Source organism: Rutidosis leptorrhynchoides, chromosome 1 (assembly GCF_046630445.1).
Source record: "Rutidosis leptorrhynchoides isolate AG116_Rl617_1_P2 chromosome 1, CSIRO_AGI_Rlap_v1, whole genome shotgun sequence".
Taxonomy (NCBI): Eukaryota; Viridiplantae; Streptophyta; class Magnoliopsida; order Asterales; family Asteraceae; genus Rutidosis; species Rutidosis leptorrhynchoides.
In genome coordinates, this window is record NC_092333.1 from 250184795 (window position 1) to 250203555 (window position 18761).

Genomic DNA, 18761 nt, shown 5'->3' on the forward strand with positions numbered 1-18761 from the left:
ACCCCCCCTCTAGTTACTTACAAAGTCATCTAGAATGTCTTCATGTTGCTCTTCCTCGTCATCATCCGTGGATTCGTATGATGAACGGACTTCTTCAGTATTCCGGTGCTTCACTTCGACACTTGTAGGGTCAATTTCTATAATTTTAACCTCAACCTTATCAGTTTTCTTCTTGAAACGAATGATTAAAATATGATCTTTCGTCCTGAGCCTCATTAATTCTTCGTGATGTTCTAAGCTTGGAGAGGGTATTATCGTAGTTTCTTTTACGTCTCCCATTTCCTCTTCCTCCTCAAATTCTTCCTCTTCCTCTATTTCTTCGTTGGGATCCTCTTCTTCCATTTCTGGGTCGTCATCATGAAAGGTCTCCCTAATACTATTGGTGTATGTAGGTCTTCCTTAATGTCCATCACTACGAAATCTGTAGGATACAAGCAGATTGTCGACTTTCACCAAGATGTTCTCAACTATGCCCTTAGGATATCGAATTGTATGATCGGCAAGCTGGATTGTCAATTTAGTTGGTGACAAGTCTCGTAATTCTACTCTCTTGTAGAGAGAATATGGGATTAGGTTGATACTTGCTCCTAAATATGCAAGCACATAAATGGTTCCAGACTGGTAGATTGAACACGGAAAAATGAATCGGCCCGTATCTCCTAGTTTCTTTGGTAGAGAGTTTTTGAGTATTGCCGAGCATTCTTCACTCAGTGGAATTTTTTTGGAATATGGTATCCTTTACTTTGTAGTGAGAAGCCTTCGGATGTATCTCTTCTGGTTGGGAACTATGGACATAGTGTCCAGGAATCTTTTATCAAGTTGGTAATTATCAAGCTTAGATGGTTCTTCCTTTAGCCTCCCAGGGTAAGGTATAAGAACTGGAGTTGCAGTGGACAGCTTCTGAGTATATGTCGACTTGTTCTTGAGCCTAGCTGACCTTCTCCGTGGTTCTTCCTTTGGGATTATAGAGTCCATTTGCTTAGCTTCCTCGATGTGGGGATTTTGGATAGTATTACTAGGTAATCTTCCTTGCGGTCGGGTTTCAAGGCGTTGTGATAACTGTCCGAGCTGACTTTCTAGACTTTTGAGTAGAGCCAATTGATTTCTCATTAGTATCTCCGTCTGATCTTGTCTGGATGCAGTTCTCTGATTTAGTTGTTCTTTGATTTAGCTGTTGTTGTCCTTGAATGAACTGAGTCAACTGATCATCAGTCCCGAGAGTAGGGTTGGTTACTTTCGTAATTTGGGTGGTTGGGGAGTTTTCCTCAGCTGGTGGATCAGTAAGTGGAATTGGTTGATCGTAGGACAGTTGAGATTGTTAGGGTGGATAAGGTGGGTAACAATAGCGAAAAGGCTGGTTGTTTAGTTGAAATTGGTTAACCCTAGGTTGTTGATTGAATCCGAGATTTGGTTGACGAGCTGGGCATTGAACGTAATAGACTGAACCATCAGGGTTCTCGTACTTAACTTGAAACTCTTCAGTAGGTTGCGGGTTGGTACAATTAACACAAGTCTGAGCCTGGTTGACCTGTTGCAGCTGCGTCTTCAATTCTCCAAGTTGTTTGGCAAGAGATTCAATCTTATCTATGAGGGATTTGATGGCCTCCGTTTGATTGTTAAGTGCAGAGGTGGGGCAGATGATGGAGTTGTTTCACCACTGTTCCAGTCATGATGATGCGTTGCCATGTTCTCGAGCAACTCCCATGCTTCGTCTGCGGTTTGGTTCATCAGATTTCCTTGAGCTGTTGCATCGATCGTCGTCCTATGATTTACCGTAAGACCAGTGTGGAAGGTACAAATTTGAGCTGACCGTTCTAACTGGTGATTTGGGCATTTCTTCAGCAGGGTTTTGAATCGCTCCAATGCAGTGTAAAGAGATTCATCATAACTTTGTTTAAAATTAATGATGTCATTCTTGAGTTTGGTTTGTTTAGAAGGAGGGAAATATTTGGTTAGGAATTTAGTAGCCATCTCCGTCCATGACGTGATGTAATCTTTTTCTAGTCTTTCGAACCATGTTTGTGCATGATGAGTGAGAGAATAGGGAAACAAGTATAGCCGGACTATATCTTGTCCTATCCCTGGTTGTTTGTAGGAGTTCGAAAGAGATATGAATTTATCAAAGTGATAGTTAGGATCGTCATTCGGTAATCCATGAAACTGATAGCTGTTCTGAATGAGCTGGATGATGTGATGTTTTAACTCGAACGAGTGTCCTTGAATCTCTGGAAATCTGATTGGTCCTCCCCGACCTTCAATCGAGGGTTTGGTGTTTTCTGCTAAAGTAACGCGTAACGCCATTTGATTTCTGATTCGTGCTTCCTTGCGTGCTTTAGAGATTATGGCATCTGGATCAGGTACGAATAACAACGGCCCTGGTCTAGATCAGGTTTGGGTCATACACTGGGTATGCCTTTTTGTTTTTAAGTAGATAAGCTAAGTTCCTAATTTAATCTAAGGTATTCTAAGGAAATTCTAAAGTAATTTTAATCTAAGGTAATCTAAATTAAGGTAATCTAATTTTAGTTTAATTATCCTAAGTTTAAATATGTTTTTGGTTCTTGCTACCGATTTCCTGGTATTTTGATAACAGAGCTTCGCACTAACTATTCAACAAACCAAGTGGCCTGGCCGACTACGGAGAGGCAGAATCCTTTTGGTTCCAATATAATTGGAGACTGTTCGAAAAAACAACCAAGTCCGTGAATAATTGTCTTTCTTAAGCACCACTAAATTCTTGAAAATAAGTTGATAAAAGCAGTATTATCTTATAGCAGTTCCCCGGCAGTGGCGCCAAAAACTTCGATATTCCTCTCTCGATATGGTTAAAACGGACGATTTTATATATGCAGTGTCATTAGGTCGCAAGGCGACAGAATCAGCCGCCAAGAGGGGGGATCATTAGTTTTAAATTTATATTTAGCGACGCCTAAATCGTACTACTCCTTATTATGAGTAAGGGAAGTATGACCTAGGGTCGTATTTTTAAGATATCAGTATAATCATACATATAACTAAAGCTTAACATAATTCTAAGGTGAAGGAGTAGTGTGATATTCCTAATTTTTGGGTTTTTTAGTTTATAAGATAAAGTAATGTAAATGCGATAACATTTATAATTCATATAAGGTTAAAACAAGTGCATACTATGATTTCATCAGTTACTTTTCCTAGATTATGGAATGCTGGCTCATGAATAGGTAGTGACCTTGTACACATTACACTGGTCCTAAACGCCCCTGTCATAAGACATGTCATTGGGTAATGCTTTAGGCTTGAAGATCCTGAATAGACAACAACATTCCTTACCCCCGACGCTCGTGCAGTCTGACTACAGACATACACGTTCAGATGGCTCATCCAATTGAGCGACTCGGTTGGGTGACATATTAACATTCCACAATGGTCTAAACTTTCTTAAGCATAATAGAATACAGGGTTTGCCATATCCGAGAGGCGTGATGTGTTTTGATGCTTTCGTTAATGATTGGGTTTAAAAGATAGTTAGGCCCTTAAAAGAGTTCAACCATAAAGAACACCATGGCCAAGTCAGGTTTGACTTCCATGAACACGTTCGGTTATCCTAACAGTCCAATCCTTTATGTGTTTAAACAAACAGTTCATTAATTAACTAAGAATCCCTCAAGCGGGGTGCAATGCTTGAGACCGCATTATGGTAAAGTGTACTAATCAGCACTGACCGGGTTCCATGGCCTTACGTAGCAGAGGTGCAGCTTACAACAACCGTTGTGCTTCAGCGTGCACGTACGAAGTTTATATGCTTGGTTACTACACTAGCATGGTCTAGGATTGACCATGTACTAGGGGTCTTAGTTAGATGTTTCACTACAAAAGAGTCCTCAGTCGAAATCCAAGGCTTGGTGGACTTACTACAACCGGTGTGCCTCAGTCAAACTTACGTTGTATCCGATAGACTTCTCTTACCAAGGAGTGACACAGATAGTGTACTATGAATCGGGGTTAGCGACTTCCCAATAACAGAGCCAATAACTACGTTCTATTAGTTGGAAAAATGATTGAGTTTAAAGCATAATCCGAGAGCATCTCAACAACATACACTCGGCATTTAACTGACTATATCATAGCATACACTAAAGATAACTACTCGATAATCATGGCAACAATATCTCAGAGCATAATAATGGAATGCACTGTAAAAAGACAAAGGACAGAAGTACCAGTAGATTAAACGAGTTCTGAATACAAAAGTGACAACTTCAAACTCCAGACCGCTCCTAATACAATCTTCGGCGTTCTTCTCCGGGTACTAGGTTTCCCGCACAGAGTCGAAGACCTTGAAAGTATGACTAGTATTGTAGAAAGAGAGAGAAATAAGTGAATTGAACTGTGTGTAAAAATGGATGACAAAGACCCTTTAAGTAGAAGTGAATTTTTCCTGCAAACGGCTGGCAGGCCGTCTGGTAAGCAATTTGCAGGGCGCGTTTGCAATGGTGGCCCGTTTTTTATGCCCGTTTGCTTGGCCCGTTTGGCAAGCCGTTTTCCGTAGTGGCAGGCCGTTTGGCCTGCCCTGTTTTGCTGAATTCACTGGATCGTAACTTGTTTTCCTTGATCATAGCTTGGTTTCTTGTCTTTCACCGTTTTCTTTCTAGAATCTTCGTTTTAGTTTTGATTCTCTTGATTCTTTTTGCACCGCCTTCCTAATCACTTGATCTTCAATTTCAACTGACAAAGCGTGAATTTTGGCGATAAAGCTCAAAACTTTATTGTTTTTGGGCCTTAATACATGGGTGAAAATGTGACTTTTTAGCCGATATCAGTATGCATGATCCACTCATGGGTTGCTGGGCAGCGACAAAAAGCCGGAGTCTTAAGATAACTGGAAGCATGAACCCATCATCTTCCCATCATTATTTAATATTAACCCTTCTTCTGAACCGGTTATTATTCGGGCGCACATCTCCAATTGCCAAATTGGAAGAATATACACTGACACCAGCGCAGGAGCATAAGTCATGTTCGAACACTGCTTTTTGCAGCTACCAGAAAACATTCGACGACTAAAGAAAGTTGCAACTTCACCACTTGCAGGATTCAACAGTGCTGCGACCTGGCCGGTACACTCCATCACGTTGGAAGTTGTTCTAGGAACATTACCCTTCCAAAGCACTGCTGACATCTGATTCTCTATTGTCAAAACAGACTCACGATACAACGTTATTCTACGATGTAATGTTATGTATAAATTTGGAGCAATTACATCAACGGTACATGGTATGTTGAAGTTTCCAACCCCAGCCGGAATAGCAACAATCCGGACGCAGGGGCTAGAACCGATTGAGTGTTTGCAGATATTCAATGGTACTGACAACATCATAGTGCATGATGATGGCTATGTATCACCAAATCCTAAATATCCGAAACAACGGATGCAGATTGGAACTACTCTGAGTACTAATGCAAAAGACACGCTATGTAAACTGCTAGCAACAAGTATCGATGTCTTCACTTGGGACCCATCTGACATGACTAGCGTCCCACGAGAGATAGCACAACACCGGCTAAATGTGACCCCAAACATCACACCTATTGTCTAAAAGAAACGAGCAATGGCACTAGAACGAAGCAAATTCCTAGACGGTGAGGTACAACGACTTGTCGATGCTGGAATAATAAAAGAAGTAAAATACCAAACATGGGTAGCTAACCCTGTAATGGTAAAAAAGGCAGACGGCTCTTGGCGCATGTGCGTCGACTACAAAGACATTAATAAAGCTTGCCCAAAAGACAACTACCTCTTGTCGGAGATCGATTGAAAAGTCGAATCCCTCGCGGGTTTCAGGTTTAAAAGCTTACTGGATGCATACAAAGGCTACCAAAAAATACCAATGGCAGAAATTGATGAAGAAAAAACCGCATTCTTCACAAACAAAGGCATCTTTTGTTATACTAAAATGCCATTTGGTTTAAAAAACGCGTGAGCAACGTAACAAAAAGTAATCGACAAAGCATTCCAGAATTAGATCGGGAGAAACATTGAAGCATATGTCGACAACATCGTCATCAAAAGTGATTCGGAAAAACAGATGATTTTAGATATCATCGAAACATTCAAGTCACTACGAAAAAGCAATATGAAGCTAAATCCGTCAAAATGCTCCTTCGGGATGGAAGAAGGCAGATTCTTGGGGTTTATGGTTACCTCGAGAGGAATTAAGGCGAACCTGAAGAAAATGTAAGCAATCGAAAACATGCAATTGCCTAGAAGTAAAAAAAAAGATGTGCAGAGTCTAAACGGAAAGCTAGCGGCACTAACGAGATCTGCAGACAGATCTCTACCCTTCTTCAACACATTAAAGGGGTGTCTGAACAAAAAAGACTTCGTTTGGACGGAAGACGCCGAGAAGGCCTTCCATGATATGAAAGCATTTCTAAAAGAGTTACCCACTCTAACGGCACCAATTCAGGGAGAAACCCTTACGGTATACCTTTACGCTTCCTCCGAAGTAATTAGCTCAGTGCTAATCGTTGACAGGGGTAAAGTCCAAATTCCGGTGTACTTTGTAAGCAAAGTATTACAAAACGGAGAGGTGAATTACCCGGCAATGGAAAAACTGATTTATGCCCTTGTGCACAGGGCAAGGCGATTACGGCTATACTTCCAAGCTCACCCGATACAGGTCCTCATGGATCAACCAATCAAACATGTCTTGACAAGGCCGGAGATATTCGAGAGGATGGCCAAGTGGGTAATTGAGCCCGGCGAGCATGAAATTAATTTTCTCATAAGAAATTCAGTCAAAGGCCAAGTTATAGCAGATTTTCTGGTAGAGCTCCCTTCCGACATGATTAAATATGGGGAAACTCCCATTACAAGAAGGGACGAAGATGAAGTTTAGGATCTTTATATAGATGAGGCGTCAAGCGAGGAAGGAGCCGTCATAGGGTTGCTCCTAGTATCCCCAAATGGAGAAGAAATAACTTACGTCATCCGGCTAAAATTCGCTGCCTCAAACAACGAGGCTGAGTACGAAGCCTTGTTAGCTGGATTACGCTTGGCAAAAAGCATCGATGTGCAACGAATGACGGCTTACGTCAGCTCACAACTGGTGGAAAGTCAACTAAATGGTAGTTTCGAAGCACGGGACATATCAATGCAAAAATGCCTAAAGCTGGCAAAAGCGCTAGTCATAAAATTTGCGGCATTTGAAATCAAGCAAATACCCCGCAACCGTAACAAGAAAGCAGATGCTTTAAGCAAGCTTGTCTCCCTGCTGTACGATCACTTCACTAAAAAGGTCACGGTGGAGGTAATAGAAAGAAAATCGACTGACGAAGATATCCTCATGGCAACAATAACAGAAAAGGAAGATTGCTGGATGACACCTTTCATACAATACCTCAATGAAGGTATCCTCCCGGATGACAAATTAGAGGCTCAAAGGATACGGATGCGAGCACTGATGTATCACTTCCAAGATGGCATCCTGTATATGAAATCGTTCACAGAATCGTATTTGAGATGCGTCGGACCAACGCAGGCCAAAGAAATCATACAAGAAATGCACGAAGGAGCCTGCTCGACGCATTCTGGCTACTGAAAGATAGTTAGCAGGATCAAAAGAATGGGTTACTTCTGGCCGCACATGTACTGGGACACATATGACCTGATCGTGAACTGCGAGGCGTGTTAGATACACGCTCCTGTCAACAGATCTCCTCGGCATAACATGATCCCAATACACGCCACTTGGCCATTCTGTAAATGGGGAATCGACATTGTTGGTCCATTCCCAAGAGGTGTCGGAAACGGTAAGTTCCTAGTTGTTGTAATCGATTACTTTACAAAATGGGTCGAGGCAAGACCGTTAAGAACGATCACCGAAATAAAAATCTTAACCTTTGTATGGAGGATATCGTTTTTCGTTTCGGATTACCACACGAAATAGTTAGTGGTAACGGAAAATAATTCGCACATAATCCATTTAAAGACTGGTGCATAGATATGGACATTCAACAATCATTTACCTCTGTGGCATATCCACAGGCCAACGGACAGGTCGAGGTCACTAGCAGGGACATTGTTGCCAGAATAAAAGCCAGATTGGGTAAACATCGACAGGGATGGGTAGATGAACTTCCACACGTGTTATGGGCACACCGGACAACACCAAAAGACAGTACCAACGAAACCCCATTCAGCCTGGTATACGGCACTGAAGCGGTCATCCCCACTGAGGTGCTTGTCCAAACTAAACGTATAACGGCGTTCGATGAACAGCACAACGATGAAGCATTACGAGAAAACCTAGATGCCTTTGAAGAACGACGGACAATAGCACATATCCGGTAAGTCGAGAAGAAGCAAAAAATTGTAAATCACTATAGCAAAAAAGTCAAACCACTGGACTTTCAGCTACATGACTTAGTGTTGCGAAGTAACAAAGCAAGCCGACAGCAAGATGTTGGAAAACTAGGTCCACGATGGGAAGGGCCTTACAGGGTTGTCGGCGTAACCGACTATGGGGCATACCACTTCGAAACACCAGACAGAATTCCGATACAACACCCTTGGCACACTTTTCATTTAAAGAAATACCATGTGTAATTTACCTGCAACCGGGAGGACTGATCACCCACCCGCATAGAAGAAATGCCACACAATTATGTACCAAAATTGTTTCAAAGTATAAGTCCTAAGTATAATTACAATATATATTCTTGTACTGCGTACTGACTCTGAATATGAAAAGAACACAATCAAAAGTCTTTTGGCATATTTCAGACCTACTGCCAAAAGAAATGCCTTCTAGCTTTTGTTGGTAGGAGGATATCTCTCGAAGAACCTTCTCGGATAATGAGAGCATCCGACCAAATCATTGATGGTCCAGTTTTACCGTATAAACATCTCGACCATACTCACGCGTAGTCTAGATATCTATGTTATTGTCATGACAAATCACATAACTCAAATGAAAATAAACTAGTTTACACATGAGATATAACAAATGTAAAAACATTACATTCACCATAAAAGAAAAACACAACCAAGTGCATATCTCTATGATTGATAGTTTACAATATCTTCCACGGATGAATTCTCATCCCTATAAATCCTATCTAATTCTTAGAAGCTAATCTGGCCAAGAGCTTCATGCGCTTGCCGGCATTCTTTAAGACAAGAAGAACTTAACCTGCTCTTCGATCTTTCGGCTGCACTACCAGCCGAAAAGAAACACTGCACTCATCTCAGTGCCTCAAAGGTGGTTAATTTCTTGATGGCTTCATTAAAAGCATTGAACGGCTGATGAACAAGAGAAGACTTCAGTAGGCGGGCAAAAAGTATGGGAATACCAAACTGCAGATGGGTAAGCTCACCCAGCGTTGCCGACACCTTCTCTGACAACTTGTTATTGTCATCTGAGAGAAAGGCAACAATCTCCTTCTCCCAAGCCAATTCCATCTTCGAAGCCTCCAATGCTTCCCGGGAGGACTGCAACTCCTCCCGCAACAAAGCTAAGGCCTCCCTCGTCGACGCACGTTCCCTTTCAAGCCGGATATTATCGCCCGAAAACTCTGCCATACGCCGGTTGACACTATCAAACATTACACTATGCTCATGAATGCGTTGAGCATCAGCCTCACTTCGGTTTAGCTCATCCGTCGCAAGATGATGCACAAACACGGTGAATTGGGAACGCAAATGACACGCCTGTGTCGCGAAAGTAATAAACTCCAAGTACTCCTTAAAAATTGGATAGTCTAAAGCATCACAGTGAAGGAGATCACGAAATGGCTCAACATTACAATCGGGCAGGACATAAACATTCTCCCTGGCATTTGTTGTTAGCCGGGGGTGAGGTTCCGATGACTCCACGACAGGCTCCTTGCCGAGATGATGGCTCGGAACTGTCTCTTTCTCAACAATCCGTTCTTCCTCCACCACCCATTCTCTTCGACAACAGGCCCCGTCCCCTCCCGGGTAACAACTCCCTTTAATAATTGTGTTGCGGGAACACCAACACGACCTACACGGGAAAGATTAATCAATACAAAGAATTTCTTTTAATCCCAAGTAGGAAAAACATATCAAAAGGCATACCTTCATTTGCAGGGGCATGCCCATTCCGACGCCTAGTACGACGAACCAAACCACCATTCGAAGATTCATAATCATTGGTTGACAATGCCAGACGTCAGTTGGTGGATGCCGGGTTCGCTCCCTCTACCACCTTATCAGTGAAAACCATCCCGTCCAAACTGGTAGACCGGAGAACCTCTGACACGGTCAATTCTGCATAAGTTACAAGTGTCATTACAAAGCTTACAAACATGAATAAGAAAACAAAGAAAATACATAAGTAGATACCTCTTCTGTAATGCCCCGTACAAAACCATCGTGTACGAATCATCAACAATAGGATCATTACAAGGTTAAGTACTATATGCTGTTTCAAAAGAAGTTGCATTCACGATAAAAAGATGACGTCATAACCGACATCAATTGTTTTACACCAACAGTATGCTTCTACGAATAGCAAGCATGAATAAATGTATGTGACCCTTAGGTCATTACAAAACATAGTTTCAAATATATTAAAGCTTGAATGAAAGATAAACAGTTCATGCGGTGATAATCACTAGAGCAGCGGGTGTCTACGGCAAGACTAGTACACAGCGGAAACAACCTTAAGCACCTGAGAAAAACATGCTTAAAAACGTCAACACAAAGGTTGGTGAACTATAGTTTAAGTATAACAGTATGTAAGGTAGTCCACGAGATTTCAGTGCTACAAAGAGCGTTTCAAAACAGTAAGATAAAGTATATGTTAACCGTGGGCACTTGGTCACTAACTTAACGTTTATACCCCCTGAAAGTACACTTTGCAAGTGCCTATGTTTACGAAGTATTAACCACTCGTTAAATGCTAGCGCAACTAGCCCGAGTGGGGATGTCAAACCCTATGGATCCATATCTAAGATTCGCGTTCACGGTTCAAAAACCAATGATTAAACGTTACCAAGCTAAAGGGAATGTTTATGCCGTTGTATAACCCACACATATATAAGTTTAAGTACTCGTACCTAGTATGTAAAAAATAAAATCCGCATGTATTCTCAGTTCCCAAAATAAGTTAATAGTAAAAAGGGAATGCTATAACTCACAATGATAAAGTAGAGGTAAAGTATGACTCGGAAAGTAAGCAAGTAATGAAGGTTGTCCAAACGGGTCCTCAACCTAAGTCAAATAGTACTAAGTCATTAAATCATCCGAATAGGTTTAAAATTATGTAAATAAGGTCTTAAGGGTCATCATCAATCATCATTAAACAAAAGGTGTAAAGTAAGTTTTGTTCATGAAAAGAGTTGAAAACAAAGGCTGAGTTCGGTCAGTCACCACGGACTCTATACCTACTGAAATAAGGTGGGACCAGTGGCCATGGCTCCGTATATGAGTCCTTTAGGTATGGTAAAAATTACAGAAGCAAACTCGTCTTCGTTTGACCGTGGCGATGGTCTAAGTGCGAGTAGGTCAGAATTTTCAGCACAACGTTAAATGGACATAGTGACGATCGGAGGGCCATAAATCCTAAACCGTAACTTGGATTAAGACGCGTCCTATATGAAAAGTTATCTACATGAACAGAACTATCTGAAAATCATAATTATAGTAGCCCAGGTCATACGGGTCAGACACAGAAATAGTAGAACAGTAGGGCCAGTAGGTTCCGATGGTTCTTGTTGCTCGATGCTTATCATGGTTCTCATCCTTGATGCATATAGCTTCAAGTGTACAATTTGTTGATGTGCTTGCATCATTTTCACCAAGGTTTGACCATCATAACCCAAGTGTAAGTCTAAGACATGAAGCACAACTCACTTAAGTGTTGCAAGTGTTTTGATGAACCAAAGTTACATCAAAGTCTTAGATCTACCACATACATTAACTTTAAAACTAATAATAAGTTACAAACTTGAAAGTGAACTTATGAAATCAAGATCTTAAGTTGTAGAACATAGTTCTTAGTTAGATTTTGAAGATCCAAGACTCAAAAGTCTAGATCAAGCATAAGTATACAAAGTTATAATTAATGAAAGCTTACTTACATGTTCTTGAACTTTTAAAGTTAATTTTAGTTCAAGAAAGTATGAGATCAAGACTAACTTGTAATACTTGACCATTCAAACGAACAATCATGAAATTAAAGTACATAATACAAAGAAATAAACTAAGTAAACAAGTAAAAGGTTCATGGTTGTTCATACTTTAAAGATTCAAACCAAAGTTTGATCTTTAGAAAGTAAACTTTAAGTTTAATTCATGAGCTTCAAGTATGATTTTAATCAACACATAAACTTACAATCTTTCAAGAAATTAAATGTAGAACATAACTAGTAAGTTAGGTTCTTATGTGTTCTTGTTAATACAAGATAAATGGAGAATCAAACTAAAGTGTTTGATTCTTGTAACTAGTAAAGAACAACTACAAGTAAGTAAGTAATAATCAAAGAGTAGTAACAATAAACAAAATATGATGATGATAGATGCATATGATTCGGTTTTTAAGCAAGAAAAGAAAGGAGAAATGCTCACAATGCTTACAAGTATTAGAGAGAAAATGAGAGAAAGTAAGTTGCAAGTTTGAAGTGTGAGAAATGAGAAGTGAATGCAAGTGAGAGTAATACAAAAAAAAAGGAATTTGAACTCCTTCTCACCCCTCCTAGGTCGACGGTCAGCAGCAAAAAAAAGGGGAGGGGAGAAGTCCACAAGGTTATTGTATGTTAAAGTTCAAGAAGATGGATAATAGGGGTGATTGCATGGGGATTATTGTGCAAGTATGTTGCAACTAGATTCTTCACTAGTTAATCTATCTAGTTTAGTTCCAAGGTAATACTTACATGGTAGGTTGGGCTAAAAGGACCATTAAGAAGTAGGTTGGGCTTATAAGTCCTCATTCAAGAGTCCATTAACATTAACCAAGCCCAAGTTTCATGTAAGTAACAATTTAATCAAACAAAAGCCCAAGTAATTAACTAGTAACTCTAGTTAATTAAAATGATTAATAAAACTTAATCATGAATGTAAATAATATCTGAAAATATTATTCGTGTAATGTACGCGTGTCACAAAGACGTTTCGGGCATTCAAAAGTCATGTACGGGCAATCATGGTAACAAGTAAATGTAATAACATACATTTAATAATTCACAAGTATTAATAACAACAATTATTAATAAAATAAACGTTGGAAAATCCAAGGTCGTGACATTACCCACCTGTTAAAGAAAATTTCGTCCCGAAATTTAAGCTGAGGTAGATGGAGGAGTCAGGAAAAGGTGAGGATACTTCTGCATCATTTGATCCTCTCGCTTCCAGGTAAACTCAGGTCCTCGTTTGGCATTCCATCGTACTCGGACGATCGGAATCTTGTTGCGTTTCAAAGTTTTGATCTCACGATCCATAATCTCAACTGGTTCTTCCACAAAGTAGAGTTTGTCGTCAATCGTAAATTCCTCAAGTGGTATGATAAGTTCAGGTGCAGTAAGAAACTTCTTCAAGTTTGACACGTGGAAGGTAGGATGAACTGAGCTCAATTGTGCTGGTAGATCCAAACGGTAAGCAACGGGTCCAACACATTCCAAGATTTCGAAAGGATCAATGTATCGTGGGTTCAACTTTCCACGTTTTCCAAAGCGAATCACACCTTTCCAAGGTGCAACCTTCAACATTACCTAGTCACCAACGTTGAATTCAAAGTCTTTACATTTAAGATCGGCATAACTCTTTTGACGATCACGGGCAGTCTTAAGTCTATCTTGAATCTGAGCAATCTTCTCCGTCATTTCATGGACTACCTCAGGTCCGGTGATTTTCTTTTCGCCTACTTCGGCCCAACAAATAGGAGATCGGCACTTGCGGCCATACAATGCTTCGAAAGGTGCAGCATTAATGCTTGAGTGATAACTGTTGTTGTATGAGAATTTGGCTAACGGCAAATGCCTTTCCCGGGCCTTTCCAAAATCGATGACACATGCACGCAACATGTATTCCAAGGTCTGAATCGTTCGTTCACTTTGCCCGTCGGTCTGTGGATGATAAGTAGTACTCATGTCAAGACGAGTTCCCATGGCTTCTTGCAAAGAACGCCAGAATCTAAAAGCAAAACGGGGATCACGATCTGAGATGATCGATAAAGGTACACCATGACGAGATACAACCTCTTTGATATATAATTGAGCAAGTCTTTCCATCGTATCAGTTTCTTTCATCACTAGGAAGTGTGCAGATTTGGTAAGGCGGTCAACAATAACCCAAATGGTATCGTATCCGCCCACCGTCTTTGGTAGCTTGGTGATGAAATCCATTGTTATCCGTTCCCACTTCCATTATGGGATTTCTGGTTGTTGAAGCAAACCAGAAGGTCTCTGATGCTCGGCTTTAACCTTCGAGCAAGTCAAACACTTACCAACATAATTCGCAACGTCCTTCTTGAGATTCGGCCACCAATACTATTCTTTAAGGTCGTGGTACATCTTGCCCGCTCCAGGATGAATCGAATATCTCGATTTGTGTGCTTCATCAAGTATAAGGTTCCGTAGATCTCCATAAAGAGGTACCCAAATTCTTTCGGCATAACATCGGAGTCCAGACTCCCTAACCTAGAATCGAGAGACAAGTATGTTCAAATGTTCATGAGATATATTCTCCTCCTTGAGAGCCTCATCTTAGGCTACTCGGATCTGACTGTTGAGGTTCGAATGGATGGTGATGTTTAGAGCCCTAACACGAAGAGGTGCCGTCCTCTCCTTTCGGCTTAAAGCGTCAGCTACAACATTGGCCTTGCCAGGATGATAATGAAGTTCACAATCGTAGTCGTTGAGCATCTCAATCCATCGATGCTGTCTCAAATTCAGTTGCTTCTGATCAAGGATATGCTGGAGACTCTTGTGATCGGTGAAGATAGTACTCTTAGTTCCATACAAATAGTGTCTCCACAATTTGAGCGCAAAGACAACGGCTCCAAGTTCAAGATCATGAGTAGTGTAGTTCCGCTCGTGAATCTTCAATTAGCGGCAGGCATAGGCAATAACTTTTGATCGTTGCATCAGTACATAACCAAAACCACTTTTTGAAGCATCGCAATAAACAACAAAGTCGTCACTGCGCTCAGGAAGTGATAGGATAGGTACAGAGGTTAACTTCTTCTTCTTCAAAGTTTGAAATGCTGATTTATGTGCGGGTTCCCAAATGAACTTCTTGCCCTTGTGAGTTAGCGCGGTCAAAGGACGCGCAATCAGAGAAAATCCTTCAATAAACCTTCGATAGTAACCGGCGAGACCTAGGAATTGGCGAATATGCGTTGGAGTAGTGGGAGTTTCCCACTTGCTGATAGCTTCAATCTTGACGGGATCAACTTTGATACCCTGGTCGCTCACAACATGACCCAGAAATTGGACTTCTTTCAACCAAAATTCACACTTGGAGAATTTGGCGTAAAGTTGCTCTTGTCTCAAGAGTTCAAGTACTAATCGGAGATGTTGCTCATGCTCTTCTTCGCTCTTAGAGTAGATGAGGATATCATCTATGAAGACGATAATAAACTTATCCAAGTACGGCTTGCAGACACGATTCATGAGGTCCATGAACACGGCAGGTGCATTTGTCAGACCGAATGGCATCACGAGAAACTCATAATGACCATAACGAGTTCTGAACGCAGTTTTCATTACATCACTTTACTTCAGCCTCAACTGGTGATAACCGGATCGCAGATCGATCTTTGAGTAAACACTTGATCCTTGTAGTTGGTCAAAAAGGTCATCAATTCTAGGAAGAGGATACCGATTCTTGATTGTCAATTTGTTGAGTTCACGGTAGTCGATACACATACGGAAGGATCCATCCTTCTTCTTCACAAACAACACAGGTGCGCCTCAAGGCGAGAAGCTTTGTTGGATAAATCCTCGGTCAAGTAGTTCTTGTAGTTAGCTTTGTAATTCTTGCATCTCGGAAGGTGCGAGTCTATAAGGTGCGCGAGCTACAGGTGCAGCTCCTGGTACTAAGTCGATCTAAAACTCTACTGCTCTCGGCGGCGGTAATCCAGGCAATTCTTCAGGGAAGACATCGGAAAATTCGTTCACAATTCGAACGTCGTTCACGCTCTTCACCTCAGTTTCTACTGTTTTCACATGCGCTAGGACAGCAAGACGTCTCTTCTTCATAATCTTTTGCACTTTCACGCAACTAATGAGGTTCAGCTTCGAGGTACATCTCTCTCCGTAGATGATTAGTGGCTCACCGTCTCCTTGTGGTATACGAAGAGCTTTATCCCCACAGATAATATCGGCCCTTATCTTGTTCAACCAATCCATACCGACGATCACGTCAAAACTTCCCAATTTGATGGGTATCAAATCAATTTCGAAATCTGCACCAGCTATGTTGATAATAGCTCCTCGACTAATATGGTCAACTTTCTCAAGGTTTCCATTGGCGACCTCGACAAGCATACTCTCTTTTAACGGGACTAACAACCAATTAATCTTATCGCAAAAATGTCTACATACGTAACTTCTATCGGCAACAGTATCAAATAAGACAAAAGCTAATAGATTGTTGATTTTGAATATACCTGTCACCAAGTCGGGGTTTTCGCGTGCGTCCCTTGCATTAACATTGAAAGCTCTAGCGCGCGGTGGTCCGCCATCTTTTCGCTTATTTGGACACGCATTTCTGAAATGGCCCGTCTGTCCGCATTCGTAGCACTTTTTCGGTCCATTGGTGTTCGGCCTTGCATTCAAAGTGGTGACCTTGCAATCCTTGCCAACATGCCCAGACCGTTGGCACTTCTCACAGACAACATTGCAATACCCAGTGTGGTGTTTGTAACACCTCTTGCATTGTGGTAAGGTTCCCTTGTAGTTCGGGTTCGTGTTGGTGTTCAGATTGGGGTTTCCACCGTTGTTGTTTCCCGTAAAACCCTCATGTCGTTTCGCCGGGTTTTGATCATAGTTTCTTCCCCTGTTGTTGTTGTTGTTGTTGTTGTTGTGGTTATCCCATTTTCGTTTCTCACTAGTACCCGCTTCATACTTAGTTTTCTCCAGTTCATCAATGGTTATTTGATTCATTAAATTATGCGCCATGCGCATCGCTTCGGGAACATTCTGTGGCTTGGATGAGGTGATGTTTCCATTAATGCTCTTAGGGAGTCCCCAGAAGTACCTTTCCATTCGCTTGAATTCCGGGGTGACCATTGTCGGACACATCAGGGCTAGTTCCAAAAATCTCCTGTTGTAACCATCAAGGTCGTTCCCAATGGCCTTTAACTCCATGAACTCCATTTCCATCTTTTGTATCTTGGTTCTCGGACAATACTCCTCAATCATGGCACACTTAAATTCTTCCCATGGCGTAGCATACGCCTCATCAATGCCTTGTGCCTGTGCCATTGTGTTCCACCACGTGAGCGCGCCGTCAGATAGCGTGCAAGAAGCAAATTTGGTTTTGCTGTCCTCCGAACAATTGCTAACTCAGAATACTGATTCTAGCTTTTCGAACCATCTAGTGAGACCAACCGGTCCCTCAGTGCTGCTGAAGTTATGTGGTTTACAGCTCTGAAATTCCTTGTAAGTACACCCATTACGAATGGGTTGAATAACCGGTGGTGGTGGAGGTGGCGGTGGAGATTGGGGTTGCATTTCCGCAATGGCTGCGGCTACTTGTTCTTGGATCATCTCTTCAATTTGAGCAGCAGTAGGTGTGGATCGACCGTTAGCCATGATGTTCTAAACAAAAATTTTGACTCAAGTCAAAATCCAGCATTCAAATAGTAATAATACAGTATACGACAACCAACATGGAATCAACACATCACATGTTATTAAATAACGCATCTAGGTACAAATACCACATAATCATCGTACAGTAATGTAAATAGAACATCGTGCAAGAATTAAATAACGCAAAGTTCCATTCATTAATAATAATAAGTTTCATACATCTGAATAAGTTCGTACAATACATAAGTGAAACATAAAACTACAACTAGATTACATAATGAAATCTAAATACAAAAGCCCTACGGTGAAGGTGGGTGAAGGATGTCCATAACATGGGCCATCTGGTCCTCTAGCTCAGCAACTCGAGCTAGGAGGATCTCCACCTCCCTTGTCAATTCCTCGACAGTGGGAGCTGGTGGGGCGGGTGGTGCTGGTGGTGCAGGTGGTGCCGGTGGTGCGGGTGGTGCCGGTGGTGCAGACATTACATAACGGGGTGCAGATGTTCCGGCTCCAGAAATAGTCAGTACGTAACGGGGGTGCCTTACACACTTGTGGGTCGGCAGGGTACGGTACAAGCCGCTTACGAGCAGTAACCCTACGACGCCGACCAAATGCATCAGTGAAAGCACGACCTCCATTCACCCCAGGAATGCCGGTGCCATCAAAACGGTACCGCTTCTTCGGCGGGGTGGAGGGTGCCTGTATAGGTACATCAGCAGGGTCCTCATCATCACTGGAGTCGTTTGAGGAGGTGTCGTCGGATGAAGCATCAGTGGATGACGGGTCGTCCGAATCATGTGGTGGCTGTACGGGTGGCTGAACTGGCCGTCCTTGAGAGGCCATCATCTGTCTGTACCTAGCGGGTCCGATCGGAATGAGACGTCCATCAGGGGAGCGTTGGCACTAATGGCGATACCAGTTACGGAATGGACCTTCCCCGAACTCCGCGGGAATCACAATCTCGCCAGAGCGGGGCTGTGATCCTGAGGGTCCGGGGGCAG

General features: G+C 41.8%; 2 protein-coding genes across 2 annotated transcripts; both read left to right on the plus strand.

Moving 5' to 3' along the window:
- The first annotated feature begins 6230 nt into the window (after positions 1–6230).
- On the plus strand, positions 6231–7580 carry LOC139896816 (uncharacterized). Its single transcript, XM_071879457.1, has 3 exons — positions 6231–6569; positions 6617–6728; positions 6892–7580. The coding sequence occupies exons 1-3, from the start codon at positions 6231–6233 to the stop codon at positions 7578–7580; spliced, it is 1140 nt and encodes a 379-aa protein (XP_071735558.1).
- Positions 7581–7709: 129 nt separating this feature from the next.
- LOC139896826 (uncharacterized) lies at positions 7710–8332 on the plus strand. The gene is made up of 2 exons (XM_071879468.1): positions 7710–7791; positions 7983–8332. Exons 1-2 carry the CDS (start codon positions 7710–7712, stop codon positions 8330–8332), a joined length of 432 nt encoding a protein of 143 aa, XP_071735569.1.
- The last annotated feature ends 10429 nt before the right edge of the window (positions 8333–18761 follow it).